Here is a 22023-nt window from a genome sequence, read left to right on the forward strand (position 1 = left end):
CAGGCTTGGCTCCTCCATGCCAGGCTCCAGGAGGGTCTGTGGGATGGAGAGGTGCTGACACAGGGAGGGCGCGGGCCAGCCCGAGGATGACCCACGTCTGGCTGTCCTGGAATCGGGGTTTCCCTGCCCCCGGGTCTGTAGGCCGGGGGAGCCCGGCCAGACTGGGGAGGGTGGAGGACAAGCTCTTCTCTCCCCGTCCCCCCAGGAGGGAGCAAGAACAGAGCCCCGGATTAACACGGCCTCATGCCTCCCGCACACACCCGCAGCCCAGCGCTCGATCCCTGGGGAGACTCGGGGCAGGCAAGTCTCAACTGCAGCAGATCTACTGAGGTGCTAAGCTGAGCAGACTCGAGAGGTTTCCAGGAGGCGCACCATGGGAGCGGCAGGCGGCCGTCCTGGCGCTGCCAGGTCACAGTGCTCCGGGCTCTGCCGCCTGGGTAACCAGGGACACGGCTGCTGGCCTAGTGGAGGCCTTCCCTGGAGAAGCTGGTAAAGAGCCTGCAGCACAGGAAGGGTGCGGGCGGGACCCCGCCACCTGCCTGCAGCCTCTATCATCTGACGTGCCCAGGGTGCTGGGGTCAGAGGCGCCGGCTCCTCCCCTGCCGTCCCCCCAGCGAGGCTCCTGTAACATCTCCTTGCTTGTGCATTCACTCCACAAACCCATTCCTAAACTATGACCAAGCAGCAGTGAATGCGGTCCACTTTGTTTCGAAAGGTTCCAGGGCCCCGAGCAGGGAGGCCTGCAGACCTGGTCCTCCTGCCCAGCTCCCCCAGGACGCACGCACGCACGCACACGCCACGTCTGCAGGGTGACTCAACAGCGACCACAAGACGGGCGAGGTCTGTCCTTCAGGGCCTGGTATTTATCAACGGATACCTGCCACTTAGCCTTGGCCTCTGGGAGGTGGCCCCAATTTTAGTTGAATTCACACCCATGTTAACAAGCTGCCAGGGGGTATGCGGCACGCGGTTCTGATGTGAGGTGAGCACCGGGGCCTGGAGTGGCTGGTGGGGCATCGAGGAGACGGGGGCGGGACGGGGTGGGGGACCAAGCTGACCCTCAGGAGGGCCAGGTGGACACTGGGCTCTCGTAACCCTTCCGATGCCCAGGCTCCATGACAACCATGAGCTTTTGCCCCTTCTCCCCCTCACTCGAGATGACAACCCCAAGAAGCAGGTGCCGCCACCCCCATTTCACAGATGAGGAATCTCCCACCAAGTCCCCAGCCCCACCCCAGCCACGATGGTGACAGTGATGGTTGACTGTATGTGTCAATTGAACTGGATCACCGGGTGCCCAGATATTCGGCTAAACACTATCTCAGACTGTGTCTGGGAGGGTGTTTCCGGGAAGGTGAGCATCTGATCGGTGGGTTCGGTAAAGCAAACCACCTCCCCAGTGTGGGTGGGCGCCTTCCAACCCCCTGAGGCCTGAGCAGTGCAAAAGGCAGAGGATAGGAGAGCTCTCTCTCTGCCCCATCGCCGGGTTGAGCGCCAGTCTCCTGCTCCAGGGCCGACCATCAGCTGCCCTGGTTCCCAGGCCCCAGGCTTCGACTGGAGCACCCCTGTCTTCCCTGGGGGCCAGCGTGCAGACGGCAGGTGGTGGGATTTCTCAGGCTCCGTAACTACAGGAGCCAGTTCATTCTCCCTGTCTCTCCGGTGGGCTCCGCTGCTCTGATGGATTCTGACCAATCCCCAGCCTCGCACAGCAGAGGTGAGAGCATCCTTCCCTTGGCGCCCAATGGACATGGAAGACTCTCACGCTGGGTGATGGAAGCTCCACCCTTCCTTGTAAGTCCAACCAGAATGCTGATTCCAGGCCGACCCTGCCGGACAGGCTGGCTGGAGCACGGCCTCAGACCTGCGGGGTCGCAGGAGGGGCCCGCTTCTGGCTCCCAGCACTGACAGCCCCTTAGACCAGGAGAGCAGCCGGGCTGCCTGGGGCTGGGAGGAGGGGGTGGGCACAGGTGCTGCTCCCCAGGCTGCTGGGAGGGCACAGGAGTGAAGGTGGGCAGCTTGGCCCCAGCTCCAGCCCAGCTCGCCTCAATACCACGACGGCGGGGACCTCCGCCGACACGCCTAATCGGGAGCCGCACTGCATTTGGTGACACGGGAGAACTGTCACCGTCTGTCCTCCTCCCCCGAACAGACACATGGTGAGCTACTCAAAGGTCAGCTATCTGGGCTGAAAGTGGCGTCGGGGAGGGAGCCGAGCCCATAAACCCAATGACTTCCCAACATGGAAACCATACCGCGAGGAGGAACAGGCACCACATTCTTGGGGACCGAGCCACTTCCGGCCACGCCACCCGGGGGGGCAGCTGGACGCCCACCCCGCCCCCGCCTCTGGCCTCCAGACCAAGATAAAAATGAAGACGGTCCATTCAGGTTAAACCCCAAACCCAGGTGTCTGATCCCCAAGAACCAAACCGGGTGGCGGTGGAGACACGGGCACGAGGAAAAGAGCCGCAGTCTCAGGTTTCTCGGGCCGAGTTTTATTTTATGCACACTGTCTATTTTTCAGATTTCCCCAAATGCACAGCTAGTGCCAGGCAGCCCCTGGCACAAGAAGATGCCAGGCCCGCTCCCTTAATAAAGAAAGGGAGCGGCCGCCGGGGTTCCCGCACCTTGACAAGCGCCCTGCCTAGGACTACCCCTCCCGCGGCTGCGGGAAACACCCCAAGGCCATGAGCAGCTCAAGTTCAGTTGCCCGGACCTAACTGCTCAGGCCTGCATCTGAGATCAGCGGAGAGGTGGACTTGTAGTGGGCTCGGTCCTTCCAGCTGAGAACTGAGTTATCTATGTGTGATTTTAAAATAAAACATCCCAGGAAAGAGAGGAGACAATTTGAGTTCGGCCATCAACCCAGACTGAATTATTCGTGTTCTCAGAGGCCAGGGAGGCAGGAAAGCCTGCAGTCAGACGCACGAGGCTGGGATCCAGACCCCGGCAGGCGCGTGCGGCGGGCCGAGGGCAATGACCTTCCTTCCCAGGTCTCAGTGTCCCCGTCTGCAGAATGGGGACTCCATCTCTGGGACTTAGATTAAATGAGGTCACACGTTGTGGGCACTCAGCACAGTGCCTGGCACCAAGTAAACAGTAGATATTATCATTATTAGTATATTAGTCTCCACGAGCATAAGTTATTATTACTGCTGCTACTGCTGTTATTACTGTCGTATTGGATGCAGCCTGGACCCAGGGAGCTACAGTGGGAAGCTGACAAAGCTTGGCTGCCCTGTGCTGATGCCTTTAAACAAAACGTCAGTTATAACCGCGGCTCCGCGCACATTCCAGCCGGGACGCTGCTACCCCAAGTTCTACGCGACTCCCTCCCAGTGGAGGGAAGTTGAAAACCCTCTGGGCTTCCAGCCGGACCGCTCAGCCCATCGGAGGAAGGTGGGAAGTTTTCTCCATCCAGAGAGAACAGTCAGGATGAGGGGGCAGACGCCGAATCCTGGTGTCCCCCCGACACTTGGGGCCGCCAGAAACTCCCACCTGGTGTCCGTGCTGGCCCAGACCAGGGCAAAGGCCATGTCGCAAATGATCCCCGACAGGCCCCCACACACCAGCCAGGTCTCACACACCGGGGCCTCGGGACTTTCAGAGGAGAGGAGGCAAGAGACAGGCAAAGGCGCCAAGCGGGGATGCGCGGGCGGCCGGCGGCCCGAAGAGAGCGGCAGTGCAGCACTGCCGACAGGAACGAAGACGGCCAGACACGGAGATGGGCCCCCCGGTCCTGGAGAGAGAACGGCGACGATCCGGGGGTGGGGGGAGAGCCCGGATGCCTGGGGAACATTTCTTCATAGAACCAGCATTCGGGGCAGGGAGCCCCCTGCGCAGCCTCATGGCAGAGCCCACCTCCAGGTAAAGAGCCTGGCACCCTCCCTGCCCCTTCACCACAGACCAGCCGGGCGGAGCTCCACCGGGCACAGCAGCCTGGCAGGCCGTGAATGCCCCCACGTCTAAGGGTCTGGATGCCTGTCTCATGGGTGTCCCCTGTGCAGAGAACTTGGGGACCCTGAGCAGGAGCCAGAAGGGCACAGTCACAAGGGAGACCTCCTTCCTTTCAACCAAATTTTTATGATGGAAGGTGGTACAAGACAAGGTCAGAGAGGCTCTGAGCCTCTGCACAGACTCCACAGTCAGGAGATTGTTATTCCATCGTTGACAGGAAGAGCAAGTACCATCCCCTTCTCCTGTTGGAGTTGCAGCGTCACTGTCCCACCACGGTCAGGGTGGCTGTGCCCAACTCCCTGGGGTCCCACACAGCCCAGACATCTATCCCAAGGGCGGGGGGTGGGGGCAGAGCAGGAATCAGGCTGTCTGCACGGGAGGGTGACACAGCCCTGCGCCCCCCCACTCCCCCCCACTCCCTTCTGCTCTTGTGCCAACAGCGAATGGGCTGGACAGTCCTTCCCAGCCAGAGAGGCACCATTTTCTCAGGAGGGAGCTTCGCCGGCATCGGCGCTGTGCAAACGCCTGCACCCATTTCAGTCATGACAAGAGCTTCTCTACAGAAAAGAGTCAAGTCTCACGCGTTTCTTAAAACTCAGGAGAGTCTCTCAGGAAAGGACAGGGTCCCGGGACGTTGGCCAGAAACCTGCCTCTCCTCTCCGGCAGCCCCAGGACCCCAGTGCGGGCCCCCGCCCCTGCCCCCGGCTCCTTTGCTCACAAAAGCTGTGAAGGGCTGGATCAAAGTCAGGGTTTCACCTGGGAGGGAAGGCACATTCCAGGCTTATCTAGAGAGGAACCTGAGATACGGAGATAAGCCCCCTTCCTCTTCTCCCACCTTGTGCCCTTGGGCTTCACTGCTGCACTCAGGTGTCCCCTGAACAGGTGTGCCCTGAACAGGTGCTCGGGGCAGGTTTGCTCCGCCTTCCGGGCCCCGCAGCTGGGTCAATTATTCATTCACCGGCCAGGTTAGGAACCCTTCTGTCTGTGGACATGCTCAGCTAAACACTGCGGAAAGCTCCATTTTCAGCAAAGCTTGGGGCCATGAAGCCAGGGGCTCTGGTCCCTTCTCTGACTCCCGTCCTGCCATTCTGTCCAGTGCAGGGGGTGCTCCCAGCCCCCAGCCCGCCCCGCAACAAAGCACCAACCCAAAGGGGGCTCTGGCCTCCGACGCTGAGGGTGAGGGTGGGTGCAGCTGCAGGCCGCAGGCAGTGCCCCATCACGGGGAGAGCGAGGTCTGTGAGTGAGCGAGGCCAGGGCGAGAATCCACCACCAGCTCTCACTGCATCTAAAAACAGGCAAGTTTTTAGTCTTTCGGAGCCTGTTTCTGCATCTCCATGATGCAGACTCATGAAAACACCATGGAGCATCTCCTTTGCCTCAGGCGCTGTTTGAGGAACTGGGGACACATCGGTGACCAAGAGTGAGCTGACCGCCCTCTTGGTGGCACTCCCAGCCCGGTGAGCAGCCAGCGCTGGTGTCTGGCTCACAGGCGGGGCAGCTTGGCTCAGCGCGCAGGGGGCTCTGCTCGGCTCCACCCACACTAGGCAGCATCCCTGAGGCCCAGTCCATCACGTGACACCCGTGCAGCCCTCGGACCCACAGAGCCCCACCCTGGACGGTTCACCAGTTGGGCATGGGGACTCAGGGCCCATTCACATAAAAGACACTGTCAGGAGTTTCCGTCGTGGCTCAGTGGTTAACCAATCTGACCATGAGGATGCAGGTTCGACCGCTGGCGTCCTTCAGAGGGTTAAGGATGCAGCCTTGCCATGAGCGGTGGTGTAGGTCGCAGATGCAGCTCAAATCCCGTGTTGCTGTGGCTGTGGCGTAGGCTGGCAGCTGTAGCTCAGATTGGACCCCCAGCCTGGGAACTTCCTTGTGCTGCATGTGTGGCCCTAAAAAGACATTGCCATATAAAATACATGACGCAGTTAAATCTGAATTTCAGATAAACAACAAGTAGTCCTAAGCATAAGTGTACCCTCCACTCCTTGCCCCCCACCCCAGGGTCTCCTTTCACTGGCGGAAGAGGCGACCTCTGCAGGCGGAGTCTCTCGGGTCGGGGTCTGCAGCCCTGGGGCTGGACTCGGCCACTAGGAGGAGGCTGGAAGGTGGGAGCCAGGGAGAAGGACCAGGCAGGTCTCCCCCCAGCTTCCCCGCCTGGGAAGGTTTCTCCAGCGGCAGATTCTGTCTGTTCCGCGGCTGCAGCTCCTGCCGGGCAGGTCCACCTTTGCCCAGCCTCCCATCAGGTGACCCTGGTCCCTGACTCCCATGACACACCTTCTACCCTCTGACCCTCTGATGGGGCTCGGCAGGAGCTCCCCGAGGCTGCCCTCTAGTTGTTTCCGCAAAGCTAAGGACCCTCAAGCGCCAGGGCCCTCAGCTCAAGTGCCTCCCTTCCGAGGCTCTGAGAAGGACCATGTTCCCACGGGCCAACGTTTCTGTAAAATTTGCAAAACAGAATTTTTTTTTTTTGCCAAGACATGCCGCAGCTAGAAGTGGGATCTCAGTGCCCAGACGAGGGGTTGAACCCGGGCCGCAGAAATGAAAGCGCCAAATCCTAAACACCAGACCACCAGGAAGCTCCCCCAAGTGGAAACTATTCCCCGCCCCCATCCACTAAGCCTGCTGCTTCTTCCTACTCCGAGTTCCTGCCCATCACCCATTCTCCTGTGTTAAGGTGTCAGCAGAGGAGCTGCTGGCATCTGGGGGCTCCTGCTAAGGAGCCGCCGAACGGCAAAGACGCTTCGTTGGGCGCTAGTTGGGTTATATTTGCGTGGTTCACAGTCATTTGCATGCGCGGTTAGGTGACTGCCTGCCCGTCCCCACGGGCGAGTCCAGGAGTGCTGCTGCCACCTGCTTTCCCAAATCTGTCGCCTGTGCAGAACCCAAAGGGACAAGACACAAGCATGTCCTGCACTGCCTGGTGCTGGAAAGTATGGGCGGGGGCGGGGGGGCAAGACATGAAACATACGGAGCCAGAGGCCAGTCTATGGGAAGGTATTCCAATCACCAGGTGTAAGGTCGCAAGCAGAGAATTCAATTCTCCACGTCAGCTCAAAACAGAACGTATTGGAGTTTCCCGAGGGTTAGGAACCCGACACAGTGTCCGTGAGGATGTGGGTTCGATCCCTGGTCTGCTCAGTAGGTTAGGGATCCAGTGTTGCTATGAGCTGTGGTGTAGGTCGCAAATGCAGTTCAGATCCTGAGTTGCTGTGGCTGTGGCATCCGTCGGCAGCAGCTGCAGCTGCGATTTGACTCCTAGCCCGAGAACTTCCATGTGCTGCAGGTGCAACCCTAGAAAGAAAAAAAAAAAAAAAAAGAACAGAAAGTATCTCTGGTCAAATAGAAATGCACCAACACATCACGTGCGGTAATGGATGCCCCCACACTTAGCTATTTTTTTTTTCTGGGTGGGATTCCTTTTCTAAAATGGAATTTATTAGAATTCTTGTGGGAAATTGCAGCAGTACCACAAACTCTAAGTCAAGTCACAATTTTTCATGCATCCTAACAAAAATAAAAACTGAATTTTGATTAACTAGGAAGATGATGGAGGGTTGGCCAGATGGGCAGGACTGCTGACTGGCCTGGGGGGCCTGGGGGTTCCAGAAGAAACCTCTGTAGCCAGGCAGCAGAATGACTGATGGCCGGGGCAGGTGGCTGGCCACCTGGGGCAGGTGGCCCATTCTAAGACGAGGGCATTCAGGCTATAGCTCAGGGAAGCAAAGGACACCCCCCAGGGTACAGGTGCATCCCCTAAGGACCAGAGAAGAGATGACGAGAGAGGGAGGCTGGGCGGAGCCCTCCTCGGTCCACACTGGCCCGGGCGCAGTGTCACGGACCGGAGGCAGCGGGGCCGATCTTTTAAACAAGGAAACCCAGGACTTCTTGGTGGGTCTAAGCAGGCTGATAATCAGGGCAAATGGCAATTTTCTCTTCATAAAAAATGCTGTATTGAGACATTCGATTGGAGCTCAGTGGTAACGAACCCGACTAGTATCTGTAAGGACGCGAGATCGATCCCTGGCCTCGCTCCGTGAACTGAGGTGTGGGTCACGACACCAATCGGGTCTGGCGTGGCTGTGGCTGTGGTGTAGGCCGGCAGCTACAGCTCCGATTCGACCCCTGGCCTGGGAACCTCCAAATGCTGCGGGTACAGCCCTAAAAAGCAAAAACAAAACAAAACAAAACAAACAAAACAAAAAACCCAGAACCCACACACACACTTCTTTAGTTTTTGGGGCCATCCCAGGAATGCTGGGAAAGGGAGTCACTGTGGGCGGTAACTTATTCAATGAATTGCCTGTAACACCCTCCAGTGTCGGGCCAGCTATAAGCACGGCTACTGTACCACCTGCAGCGAAGCACCTGGATTCAGCACCTGGATTCAGGGCCGTGGGAGCACCCCACCAAGGACAAGCACCCACATCAGCAGCCCGGGGAGCGGCTCTGGGGTGAGGATGGCTAGCAAATTCGGGAACCACCAGAAGAGCCACTCGGGCTGTAATCAGGCAAATCCACACTGGGGATCTGACGTCACGTGGAAAGAGCAGAATTAAAAACGCTCTTTTCACGTAGGGACCGTGCAACTCGGTGGAAAAACATCACGGACCTTTGATAATGAAATCAGATGATACGACCTGTGCGTGTGGCAACAAGTACGGTGGGGAACAAAAAAGCCCGGCTGGAGCCGACAGGACGGGAGGGTTTGTCCCTCGAATTTCCTGTTCACACTGCTTGGTAGCAAGTGATGAACACAGGGGACTCTAAAGACGACAAAAAGGCAAAAGAGAAAGACCAGATATACACGGGGTATTTTCGAAAGGTTTCCTTTAGAAAGCGCAGCCCAGGCCTAGCAGCTAAAGTGTCCGTTCCAGCTCCCAAGAGGGCAGGGCCGCCAGAGCGGAGGGTCAGCCTCGCCCTTGGACCCTAACTTGGGCTAGAGAGCCATCACCTCCTCTCCAGCCCCGCGATGCTGCTACTGGGTGCCTTTGGCTGCTAGTCCACCACCTGGCATCCCCGTGGTGTCTACACTAGGTCACCTCTGCACACAACCCAACACCCATCCCAGGACACACACCTTGGGCCCCGTGTCTACGGAGGCAAAGTCACGTATTCACCTGTGAGCTTCGCAAACCACTCCCACCTCCCTCCAGGTTGATCAGCCCAGTCCTCAGGCTGGAAGGTGACAGGGCTTGGATTTAACCCACTTACAAGCAGCTTGGGTTTCAGGAGCATTATTCTACCTCTGGGGCCCGACCCTGGTGGAAATAGGAGGCGCCGTCCGTGCGAAGGCTGTGGAAGCCCCAGGACGCGGATCAGATGGATCTGGAGGACAAGCCCGAGGCTGCCTGCCAGCTCGCCGCTGCCCAGCCCTTTCTGGTAACCGCACTCACGGGGCATGATGCCCGGCTCGGGCGGGCAGTCGCTGCTGCCCCAACATGCCTGGCCCAGCGGGGACGAGGGGCCCAGACATGGCTCTTGGGGACTTCTATGGTGGCTGTGGCCAGCTCCCTGGTTCTCAGGTACAGCCTTGGCGGCGGGGGGCGGTGTTCAGAGGGGCCCAGCCACAGCTGAGGCTCCACCGCTCACGCCGTAAGAGTCCTGGGAGGATGGAGGCCACTCCAGGGCCAGGAAGAGGGCGATGGCGCCCATCCCTCACGAGAGAGGAAGGCTCCGACCCCAGCCCCACCTCTGAAACCCTGGGCCTGGGGATGAGCTGGCCCTCCGCGGGCCTCCCCCAGCACTTCCCAGGCCCCTTGGGAAGCTGGGGCCCACGCAGGCAGGCCCGGGCTGCCATTCAGGGTTCCTCTCCCCCAGCACAAAGCCAGCCTCACCCGGAAGAAGACACTGAGGGCAGAAGGCCTGGGTCCGAGGGCCACTGGGTGACCTGGGATCACCTTACCCTCCCCGTGGCCGCCCCTTTTCCGTCCCAGATGCCTGCAGGCTCCCAGCAGTCACGCTTTGTAGAACCAGGTCAGATTAGGCCCGGAACAAAGCTCAGTTGTTGCAGAGCATCCAAGAGGCCACTGACAGCAGGACGCCTGGAGCCGCCTCCCCCCACCGGCCACGCGCGCTGCAAATGGACCTGGGCCCGGGCGGGCACAGGGAGATAAGGCAGAGAGAAACTGGGCTGGAGCAGAGTGCCGCGCTCAACCGGGAGACTCGGGGCCAGGCCGCCCTTCCAGCGCGGGGCTGACAGCCACCAGGGGGCAAGAAGGATGCCCTCAGTGGCGCCCGGCAGACACCTCTCCAATGAATGACTGAACCTACAGGGAGACTCAAAATAGCCCAGAAACCCTGGGGAGACTGCCACCCTCAGCTCAGCGTGGCTGCTGCAGCAAAACCATGGGCACTTGGCCTCCAGGCTGAGTTCCTGGGGCCAGTTACAGCTGACCCAACAGGGAAGGGGCAGGGGTGACCCACCCACCCTCCTCGGGGACCCTTCAGTTCTCCCATCACAGCTCAGTGCCCCACGGTCCCAGGCTGACTGCAGAACCCCGACCCCAGGGCCCTGTGCTCACCAGGACAGACTCCCTTGGTCAGAGCTTCTGCACCATGCAACCTCTGGCAGCTGCCATTAGGACTCTGACCAAGGTCCCTCCTGGAGGGGTGGGGGGCTGTGATCTGGGCTGTTCCATGCGGGTTCCCGGCCACCGGCACCCACCCGTTCCCCACGAATCCCCCAGCAACACCCAGAACTGGGGTGTCCAAAGTAAGAGGTGGTGCGGGAGCCCAGCCTGTCACCTCCCTCCCCACCCAAGAGCTCACCCGCCCAGGCCCCGGCCTCTCTCCAGCCCCCTTCCCCGAAAGCCTGCCCAGCTGGATCCACCCAGGAACTTGCGCTCAGCGCCCCGGGCTGGTCCCTGCGCTGGAGTGTGCTGAAGCCTGCTTATCAAGTACATCGTAAGCAAACTGCCGAGCCCGAGCGTGCAGAAACAAGGTCCCACCCCCAGGTCCCCCCACGCCGGCCCGGGATAGGCAGGGAGTCTCAGAGGAGGGTGGCCCAGGAGGCCGAGTGGAGGATGGGCAGTGCCCATTTCCCGCTCTCCGGGTCCCTGGGCCCTCGGGTGAGACCCACCTGGGAGCTTTGGGCACACAGCCAGCCTGCCCTTCCACCTGGACATCAAGTCTAGACCACTGCTCCTGAGCAGCCATCCCAGGTCCCTTCTGCACCGTCCTGGCTTGAACTTTGAACTGGTCACAGGTGGGCGTGCGGGGGGGGGGGGGGGGGGAGGAGGGGAAGCGGGGGTGGGGGGAAGCGGGGGGGGGTATTCAGAAAGACAGCTGGCCACCTCAGACTCAGAGGGTAGCCAGGTGCACAGGCACTCTGCTCCCAGCATCCCTCCACACAGGCCACGGCGACGCTGATGGGCAGGCCGCTGTGGTCTGGGGCACGCTGGAGGCAGGCAGGTGAGTCCCTGGGGCCCGAGCTGGCCTCCCTCCTCTGCAACAGGCCAGGAAGGGGACGGGCCCCAGGACTCAGGCTCCACCAGCTCCCCCAGGACAGGGCCCTCGGGGTCGGGGGGCTCAAGGTCCACCAGGGTCCATGACCCTGGGCACGAGGCCAAGGGAGCCCTGACTGTGCAAGGTGAGGTGGCTCCTTCTCTCTGCCGGAGGCACGACAGCCACTGGGGATGGGGACAGGCGCAGGAGGGGGCGGAGGGGCGGGAAGGGACCAGCCTTCGCACCCTCCCTCCCCGCCCTCCCCTGGGGCTAGCTAGTGCAGTGCTCTCTCCTTCCCGGAGCCTGGGCGTGGGCAAGGGCACGCTCTAATCTCTAACCTGCTTCCTCCGGTGCGGCCTCCGCCCTGCCTGCCTCATCGCTACACAGGAGCTTTTTAACCTTTGGTAGGCCAGGTACCCCGTGGGGGACCTCCTGAAAGCCACCAAGAATCTCAGAGTAATTGCCAGGTGCACCCAGGACTGATTTTTCGTCAGTTGAACTACAGCTGATGTATGATGTTGGATTAGCCTCAGGCGTCAGCCGGGGCTGGATTTATTCCCCACTTCTGTGGCTCCCGGGCCTCAGCTAAGTGCCCGCACCCCTGAGAATTCCCAGGGGCCCAGGGCGACTGAAAAGCAGACGCCATGTGACCCAGTGTGCAGCCAGAAGCCCCAAATTCAGGACACCAGAGAGGTTCTGGCAGCAGCCTGCTCTGATGCCAAGGGGCCCAGTAAAAGCCTGGCCTCCAAAGTGGAGGCGTAGGGAGGGTGCCAGAACCCCCCGGGGAATCCTGACAAAGGCCACAGCCCCCTCATCCTTCCTACTGTTGATAAGGATTATGAAGACAGAGCAGGCACTTCCAAGCCTTTTATGCACAAACTCATGTCATCTCCACAGCAAATTAGCAAACAAGGTCCCTGTTTAACAAACGAGTTGCTTTGCCCCACAGTAAGGAGGTGCCAGCCTATGATTTGGTTCCAGGAGCCCATGGGTTCCAGGAACCATGGTGCCAGCCTGCCCCGTTGGCGTGGCGGTAGGGTGCATCCCGGGAGAGCCTGGAGCGGAACCTGAGCTGCCAGACAGAGCCCGCCCCATGCACCCACCTGGTATCTTGCAGCCCCCTTGGGCGTTCGCCTTCTTCCCCACCTAGAAGGACTCATTTTCTTCTCCACCTGCTCAAAGCTGCTCCTTCAAGGCGAGGTCCATCTCAGCTCCCCCTGAAAGCTCCCGCCTGGGCATTCACCCAGAAGCACTTGGAGCCTGCACTGACCAGGTGGGGAGCAGGGTGTGATAACCAGCCAGGGTCCCCCGTGCACCCTGTCTCCCCAGTGATACTGCAGGCCAGCAAGCAAGGACCACGACTTTGTACCCTCGGAGCCCTGGCCGTACAGGCCCGACATGTAATGTACGTCCAGGGAATGTTTCTCTAAGGCACTCGGGATCCTCCGAGACACATTTTTAAAATTTCCCCCTTTTCGAGACTCTGCAGTTCTCGAGCTAGCTCTGCGGAGAACAGTATAATCATGCCATTTATTTCTGAGCCCATAAATGGGTCCAGAAGCAACAATCCCACTCAAGGGGAAAAATAAAAGCTTCCTGGTTGGTTGTCCTTGCATTCGTGACACTGGGGATTTTTTTCAGACTTTGCTGCTTTCCTTAATTTCTGGGCATTGATGCTACACAGGAGCCAGTCTGACTGCTACAAAGCACCTTCCCTTTCTCAGAAGAGGGGTGGGGGCACCAAGAGAAGGGAACCCCTCAGAAGGGGGCCAAGGGCCCACCCTGCACATGGTCCAGCCCCTCCAGTCTGACCCCCCACGCAAGTGCAACACAGCGACCCAGCTCCCCTGGACCACTGCCAGGAGAACCAGCTGGAAGAAGTCCAAGCCCTCCCAGGCCCATCCTCTAGGGCCCCACCCCTTCAGGTAAACACCGCAGAGGCGGTGGTTCCTACTCACCCATAAATTCTACGCCCACCTAATTCTACTCCCACCTATTTTGAAAACCTTCATTTTTCTTTCCTTTTCCTTTGTCTGGGGGGAGGCAGCAGGTGTTGAGGAGAAGACATCACAGGTGGCCTCGGAGGCCCTCTGGCATCTCCGTAGGAGGGTCTCAAAGTCCCCCAGGAAAAGGCCAAGGACCTATGACCTGGGGGGACCCCGATCATCCCCACCGTCAGACCTACCAGCAGTAGACAAAATTCGGGGAGCCAAGGACAGGAGCCAACTGGTGTCCCTAAGCCATACTGAGCCGCAGCTCCCAGGGCAAGGGCCGCACAGCAGCAATGCCCACAACCATCTCAAGCATTTGGAGCATGTTGGGGAGGGAGGGAGGCCGCGCGCCAAGCCCCAAGTATATGCCACCTGGAAAACCCCTCCTCCCCCACCACGACCTCCACATCCACGTGCCCACAATCCTGAGACGGAGCTGTGTTCAGGGTGTCTAAGGGGCATGCTCTTTGCCACAGGGAGCGAAGGTTGAAATTCTAATCTAAGCCACTGACCCAGAAGGCTATTTTAGGGAAAGTTCTGAGAAACCCTCTTTGAGACAAGAGTTAGTCTTGATAACTTGTTTTGGTTTCTGAATGCGGAAAACAGGGGACTGGAAAATGGCCCCAAAGCAGGGGGATGGCCCAAATGACCTATTCAGGTCCAACGAAGTACCATGATTCTGTCCTCTTATCAAGAAAAATTAATTCATGAGTCCTTGGCAGAACACTTCATGTCCAAATAGATTAAGGGGAGGAACACAAGGAGGAATTTTGCGGGGTTAGCAGAAGAGAGGCCGTTTACTATTCGATGACTGAGGAAGACAGAGAGTCCTGCCTAGACCCTTTGGGGGAAGATCACAAAGAAACAAAAAGAGAGAAAGAGACAGAAGAAAAAAGAATGCAGACCCGATTACCCTTAACCTGTCCTTCCAAGTTTTGGCCTCAGTCTACCCACCGGTGAAATGGAACTTCAGACTACCCAAGAGGAAACCGCTTAGAGAGGATCCCGAGTGCATGACCAGAGCTGGTCAGGCTCCCTCCACCTGCTCAAGGCCAGGCCTCTAGCGGAGTTTGGGTGCCAGCACACCCACGGCATCCTGACACCCAAAGCATGAGCCTGAGCTGCCAAGCCTGGGTGTCCCATTTGGGAACCTTCCTGTGCTCCACTGGGTAGGAGTTCACCTGAAGAAAGAATGCTGCGACCTGGACCACCAGTCCCGGGGGCTGATCCCAGGGAAATCCTCGCCCTGACCGCTCTCACCCACACCTACACACGCACACGCTCCCGAAACTCCCCCGACCCTCGGCGCATGGAAGCCAGCAATTCCGGAGAAGGTGCCGGCGGCAAGGAGGTGGAGCAGGAGGGCTGCACAGCCCAGGGCAGCCGTCTCCACGGTGGCCGCTCCGGACACCTGAGTGAGACAGTGGCCGACAGACAGAGGCAGGAGACCCTCGGCCACGGTCAGATTCGGGGCCGAACCATGCAGGGGTCAGAGGGTTCGAGCGCCCAGACTTCCCCCGGCACCAGTGGTCTCCGACCGGCGCGCGGGCCCGAAGACTTGGAGCGGCGACTTGGAGCAAAAGAAAAAGCCAAGTTTGCCGGAGGGACGCAGCGCCTCAGGACCCTGTGATCCTGATCGGGGATGGAGCTGCGTCAACTGGTCGGCGCGAACGCGCCACACATCAAAGCCCGCCCTGGGAGCCCGGCGCCCCGCGGGGTCCCCGCCTCGAGGACCCGCTCGGCCACCCGCGACCGCCTCTGCTCGGGCGAGAAGGGCTCGCCCGGCGACACCGTCCCCTCCCCGCTCCGGGCGCGGCGCCCACCTGAGTACGACTTCCTCATGGTGCCGCCGTGGCCGCCGCTCCCGGGAAAGTGTGGCGGCGAGGCCGCGGGACGCGGGCTCCCAGGTCGCTAATCCCGGGCCCGGAGGGGGAGGGGTGGGGCGGGGGCAGGGGGAGGGGCGGGGGCCGGGCCCGCCCAGGCCCCGCCCAGGCCCCGCCCCGTGGAGGTGCGCGCCGAGCCCCGCCCCGCACGACCGCACACCTGGCCGAGCCCTGCGGGCGCCGCATCCCGACGCCCGGCCCGGAGGGGCAGCCCCGCGCCTGGTACTGCCCTCGTCCCCTTCAGCCGGGGGCGTCTCTGCGGCCCCAGCGCTGCCGCCCCGACGCAGGCTGTCCCAGGCTGGGGGTCGCCAAGGTGGCGACCGTCGCCAGCCGCCACACCCCCCTGGCGCGAATGGTTCCTTCCCGGGCGTCGTCGCCACTTTCCAGTCCGGAGTCCGGGCGGGGCGGAGCCGCGTCAGGTGGCAGCGGGAGGAGGAGCGCAGGGAGCGGCCGCTGGGCCTGGCGGAGCGCCTGGGCACAGACGGGGGTCGGAAGCCCGAGGCAGGCTTGGTGGACCAGGGCAGAGCAGGCGAGGTACCCTATCTGCCCCGCAACTTCTCTGCAGCGCAATCGAGAGCGCAGGCTGCACTGACTCCTCGATGACCTGGGAAATGGGGGCGTAGAACCAGATGCTAACTGCTGTTCCATCTGAGAAACATCCCCGCGCGCGGCTCGGGGCCTGGTTGCAGGAGGGCGGATACAAGGAGCCGCGTCTTTACGTCCGAGTAGTACCGGTAGCGAGCAGAGTGCGTTCCCCTGCAAAAATTGTACAGAAGCATTCTTTCTGTTTTCGTATCCCTAAAGAAATATTCCATAATAAAACCTTTTTCTTTTAATGTTCAGAGGGAGAAGTGACGAGTTTTGTAGAGAAGGTAGTCAGAGTTTTACTAAGGCGGGTCCAAAACAAGGTTTTAAAGAACGAGGAGGAATTTGCCCGGCAACCTAGGTGATGAGGCGGCGGGCTGTTCCTGGCAGAGGGAAGGGCGTGGCCGAGCCGGAGGCGCGAGGAATCCCAGAACCTGCGGGGAGAGATACGGAGGGGCAGCGAGGCCCCTGGATGAGGAAAGGAGTCGGGGGAGGAAGACTCTCAGCGAGGAGGCTGCGCTGTCTTCTGCTCCATAACCCAGACAACGCACAGGAGAAACATCATCACCAAAACACCCTCTTCCTTTTCTCCTCGCCTTTACTTTTCTTGGGGGTCCAAGAAGCATTTTCATTCCCTGCCAGAGTGTAGGAAACCTCTATGAGAACAGAGGCACACGTGGTCCCCTCAGCTTGCTTGTCCCACCTGCTCCCCTTCTAAACGAAAATCTGTCCAGCCATCCCGGCAGAGGGAGCGGCCCCGCCACCTGACCACCCTCAAGCCCTGGCTAGAGCTGACTGGACCAGAGTGGCCGGCCGCTGGACTCCACCTGGGCCAAACTCCAACTCCTTATCTGGGGACCTGGGGAGGAGGAGCAGCCACAGGCCTGGGGAGTCTAGATGAACTGTGGACAGCTGTCCTTGGATTCTGGATATCTGCAGCCCCACCCCCACCAAGCGCCACTGGTACCAGGTCCTGCCAATTTTGCTCTGGCCAAGCCACAAGGCTGAGCTCTGCCCTGAGTCTGGCCAGGAGATATGACAATGGCACCTCCATTACTGATGCCTGGAGTTCCCAAGGCCCAACCACCTCTCAAGAATCTGTCTAACGGAGGAGTTCCCATTGTGGCTCAGCAGTAACGAACCCGACTAGTATCCATGAGGATGCAGGTTCAATCCCTGGCCTCAATCAGTGGATTAAGGATCCAGCATTGCCAAGAGCTGTGGCGTAGGTCACAGATGCAGCTCGGATCCCGCGTTGCTGTGGCTGTGGTATAGGCTGGCAGCTGTAGCTTCAATGTGACTCCTAGCCTGGGAATTCCATATGCTGCAGGTGCAGCCCTAAAAAAAAAAGAGAGAGAGAGAGAGAGAGAGAGAGAGAGAGAGAATCTGTCTAATGGCCACATTGCTTTGGCTGTTTCACTCAGCTCAAGTCCCCGAGGTGCCCTGGCGCACACCTCGCCTCGGAGAGGAGGGTCCTGGAGGACCCTGGGCTGCTGTCTGTGTTTGGCTGGGCCCTCAGGGCTGGCATTTCTGCCTGTGGACCGTAATTCACACACAACATACCTGGGCACCCAGGAGCCAGGACGCCTGTGTTGTAATGATGTTGCACATAAAGACCTGTCAAAAATCAGAAGGACCAAAGGGAGGGAGGTGGGGGCATGAGGTGTTCTATATGAGCGCATTTTCAGGAAGCATTTGCAGGAAGTTTAATTGTTCAAGCACAAATTTTTAATTTTAACTTTATGGACAACTTTCTAAAATATATGATGTAATCACTTGCCTCAAGGAGCAGCGTCTACCAAATACGCGTGACTCGTCTGCTCGTGCCTCAAGGTCACTTTTTCTTTTTATGGCTGCACCTGCAGCATATGGAAGTTCCCAGGCTAAGGAATCGGAGCTATAGCTGCCGGCCGACGCCACAGCCATGGGAACGCGGGATCCGAGCCACATCTGGGACCCATGCTGCAGCTGGGGGTAACAATGGATCCTTAACCCTGTGAGCAAGGCCAGGGATCGAACCCACATCCTCACAGGCACTACGTTGGGTTCTCGACCCACTGAGCCACAGTGGGAACCCCAGGATCATCTTAAATGACACACTGAACCATTATGGACTCACACATCACTATGCTGCCCCTTCACTAAGTGTCCCCAGGCCACCGTGCGCTCCATTTTTTTTCTTTCTTTTTTTTTTTGGCATACGGAAGTTCCCAGGCTAGGGGTCGAATCAGATCTACAGCTGCTGGCCTACACCACAGCCCACAGCAACACCAGATCCGAGCCTCGTCTGCAGCTTGCACCACAACTCACGGCAACACCCGCTCCTTCACCTGCTGAGCAAGGCCAGGGATCAAAGCAGAATCTTCAAGGATACGATTCAGGTTGGTTTCTGCTGAGCCCCAACAGGAACTCCTCCAAATTCTTAAAACTGTTTTTAAATACTCAGCTCCCTTACCTGCTGTGTGGTTTGTGACAAGTCGTAGAGTTTCTCCAAGTCACCATTCCTGCTCCTATAAATGGGGACTGTAATACTTCACACGGTTTGCAAGGAGGGTGTAATGAGTAGGAAAGCGATGTGTGCCGAGTGCCCATGCTGCTGTCACCAAGTCTAAACACGTGTGGTCCTGGCTTTGGGAGCAGGTGGTGGGCAGAAGCCTGACTGTCTTGGAGGAAGTTGGGGAGAGCTTGAAGAGAAGTAGAGAAAGAGGTTGGACACTGGAGGAAAGGAAACCTTCCCTACCCGGCAGCAGAAAGTCGAGCGAAGCTATTGCCTGCAGCAGCACAGCCAATAGACACCAACAGCCCCAAGAACGAGACGCTCAAGCGCAGGGGTTTCCCAGGCAGGACGCCGAAAGCAGAACAGGAAAGCTTGCCTCTGCCCATAATAAAATTTTAAAGAAGAGGGATGAGCTAAAAGCAAACTACTCAATTTTCAAGTGGGGGCAGGGGACACAAAGGGCCGGGACAGTTTTTTCCGCCAGCCGAGGATTCTCAAAGTCAGGGCTTCAGAACGAAGAGTCCAGATGGGACTGGAGGGCCAGGCGTTAAGAGCAGAGAGAAAGATTTCCAGGTGCCTCATACAGGCTCTCAGACACGGTATGTGTGTACTGAACCCTCCAGGAGCCACCCATTGTGCCCTCACATGAGGCAGGGAGGGCAAACCTCAAAAGGTTTTCAGAGTTCCCATCGTGGCTCAGCAGATCAAGAACCTGACTAGTATCCATGAAGATGTGGGTTCGATCCCTGGCTTCACTCTGGGGGTTAAAGGATCCAGCTTTGCGGCAAGCTGCAGTGTAGGTTGCAGATGTGGCTTGGATCCCATATTGCTGTGGCTGTGGTGTAGGCCTGCAGCTGCAGCTCTGATTCCACCCCCCCGCCTGGGAACGTCCATGTGCCGTGGGGTGCAGTGTTAAAAAAAAGGTTTGCAGTTTGGGAGCTCCCCGGTGGCTCAGTGGATTAAGGATATGGTGTTGCACTTTGTGGCTTGGGTTGCTGCTGTGGCACAGGTTCAATCCCTGGCCCCGGAACTTCCACATGTGGCGAGCCCAGCCCAAAAGAAAGAAGAAAGAAACGGTATTGTGTTGAGTGAAAGAAGCCTACCTGAAAAAGCTTCATTCTGCATGATTCCAGCTATAAGACATCCCGGAAGAGGCGAAATTTCAGAGACAGTAATCAGGGGCTACCAAGGGGCGGGGGCGGGGGGGAATGAAGGGGTGGGACCCGAGGGCTTTTTAGGGCGACTGCTCTGTGTGACACTGTACTGGTGGGGGCAGGACAATAAACCTTTGTCCAAACCTACAGGAGGCACCACACCAAGAGTGGACCTGACGTAAACTGCGGGCCTCAGTTAATAATCATAAGTCAATACTGACTCATCAGAGGAGCCCATTAATGCAGCGTGTCCGTCGGGGGAAAGGCGAGGATGTGGGCAAGCGGGAGCTCTCGGGCTTGCCTTGAAATTTTTCTGTAAACCCAAAACTGCTCATTCCAAAGTCTACTTAAAAAAACGAAAAAGACCCGCTCCTCCACTGATAGAAAAGGAAGGAGAGGAATGGTGGTGACTCCGTCTAAGGGAAGAGACAGGCAAAGAAACCATAAAATTCACGGGACATTTCCACCCTAAGACCCCCACGGGACAAGGGCGATACAGGTGACTGACTGGGCAAGGCCAATGGGAGAAGACCCCCTCTCTCGGGACCCCACGTTGGTACCCGCCCCCATCTTTAAGGGATAAAAATCCCTATAGGATGATAGACAGGGGGGCTCTTCTCCCCCCTCCCAGCTGTCCTGGGAGCTATTTGCTTTCCTGTAATAAAGACTTCGCTTGCTTTCTTAAAAAAAAAGCAAAGAAAAAGGTTTGCAGGTAAGGTTTTTGTCTCATGGAGAGGACTTAAATGACACATAAGCAGTCCCCAGGTTTTTCAAGGAATTAATTAGCTTCTTAGCCTAAATGGGATGAAGGCAGGACAAAAGTGAGAAAGAGGCTTTGGGACTCTGAACCCTTCAACGGAAGGAAGCCAGGAAGCCGGCCGAGAAAGCTGTTCAGCTGCAAACTCAGTCTTCTTAGGAAAAAGGAAGTATGACTCAGAAGACTGAGAACAAGCCCGGGGGCGAAGGACTTGAAAAACCCCTCCGAGGACCCAGCTGCACCCACGAGACTTACAGGACTAGCTCGGGCACCCCGAGGCTGAGCCCACACCACGGTGGGTGAGACTTTGGGAGCCTGGGGTCGGTCGGGGGAGGGTCCTTTGCATGTGGGAGGGACGTACGTTGAGGCCCAAGGGCAGGCTGCGTCAGAGGGCATTTCCCAGAATGGCCACAGCCATCCCTCCTGCTCCTCCACCTGGGTCCCTGGGTCCCCTCCCTCGGAATCTGGGAGGGCTTGGGGTTGGCTGTAACCCTTGAACCGGGAGCCCTGAGCCACTCAGTAAGGCTCTGGCTGCCCAGAGACAGTACGTGAGGCAGCCAGAGCCCCGGGTGTATCAGTCACCTACTGCTGCATAACAAGTCCCTGAAAACGCAGTGGCTGACATGGATACACGTTTCTCATCTCAGAGTCTCTGTGGTCGGGAATCCGGGCATGACTTCCTTTGGTCCTTGGCTTCAGAGTATCTCACAGGCTGCAGCCGAGGCGCTGGTCTCACCTAAAGGCTCAGCTGGGGAAGGATCCCCAGTCATGCTCACGTGGTTGTTGGCAGACTCAGCTCCTGGAAGGCTCTTACACAGAGGGCCCGTTTTTGGTCAAGAAGAACGGAGCTCCTTGCCACACGGGGCTCCCAACATAGCAACGTGTCCACCAAAGCCAGCGAGGGAGAGGGTCTGCCAGCAAAACACCATCGCGGACTTGTGATCTGGTGATGGAAGAGGCAGCCCCTGAACACCTGAGTCAGGCCTCCCTGGGGCCATCCCAGAACAACCTGCCACGGCGAGGCCACAGTGGGCACTCCCGTGGGCAGTCCTGGCACCAGGGACGTGAGCAAAGAGCCTGTCACGTGGTCTCCTTGCTGCACCTTGTCTCATCGTTGGCAGGTCTGAGGCCCCTGCCCCGGCCACAGCCTCTGCCAGCTGCCTCTGTTCTAAGCTCCACTGCCCCTGCTCACTGATTCTTCTCTTCAGCCAGTTTCTTTCTAGTCCTTCCCCTGGCTGATCCCCCGGGGTTTCTGGGCCCAAATGCTCAGCCTTGACTTTGGCCAACTGCGGCCATTGCTCTTGTCTTCTGGCCTGAGAGGGGCCAGGGCACCCCCAGGGTGCAGCCACCTTTGCTTCTGCAGCTCAGCTCAGCTGCCTTCTCCCCTGCTTGGCTCAGCATCTCTGCTGCTGACTGTTCTCTGACTTGTGGCTGTCCCCGAGCTTGAACTTGTCAGATGACTGAGGCCTTGCTGCGTGTGTCCAATTTACGGGAAAGGTGTGGCTGCACTGACACTCTGCCATGCAATGTGGGCGTGTCCACGGCTCCTGACTTTCCAGAAAGCACTGTGGCAATATAGACCAAGAGCTTTAAAATGCCCCTGTGCTCTGTCCCAGTAATTAACCTGTTTTCTTATTGGCTGATTCAAAATATATTTCTCGATTACTCCTTATGGCCCCTGCCCTCTGCAGCTTATACTTTGGGAGGGAAAACAAACATTAACCCAATAACGACATAAGAAGGTACCGTG

General features: G+C 58.6%; 1 protein-coding gene across 1 annotated transcript in view; it reads right to left on the bottom strand.

Moving 5' to 3' along the window:
- Positions 1 to 15314, bottom strand: part of SEPTIN9 (septin 9) — a 151872-nt gene extending 136558 nt beyond the window's left edge. Inside the window, exon 1 of the mRNA XM_084983705.1 lies at positions 15221 to 15314. Within this exon, the coding sequence (XP_084839831.1) occupies positions 15221 to 15239 (19 nt within the window). The 5' untranslated portion in view covers positions 15240 to 15314. The remainder of the gene's footprint in view (positions 1 to 15220) is intronic.
- Between the last annotated feature and the right edge of the window lie 6709 nt (positions 15315 to 22023).

The sequence above is a fragment of the Sus scrofa genome, chromosome 12 (genome assembly GCF_054392235.1).
Source record: "Sus scrofa isolate SSC_HxYL_T2T_F1_AM1 chromosome 12, Sscrofa_HxYL_maternal_Yorkshire_Landrace_v2.0, whole genome shotgun sequence".
NCBI lineage: Eukaryota > Metazoa > Chordata > Mammalia > Artiodactyla > Suidae > Sus > Sus scrofa.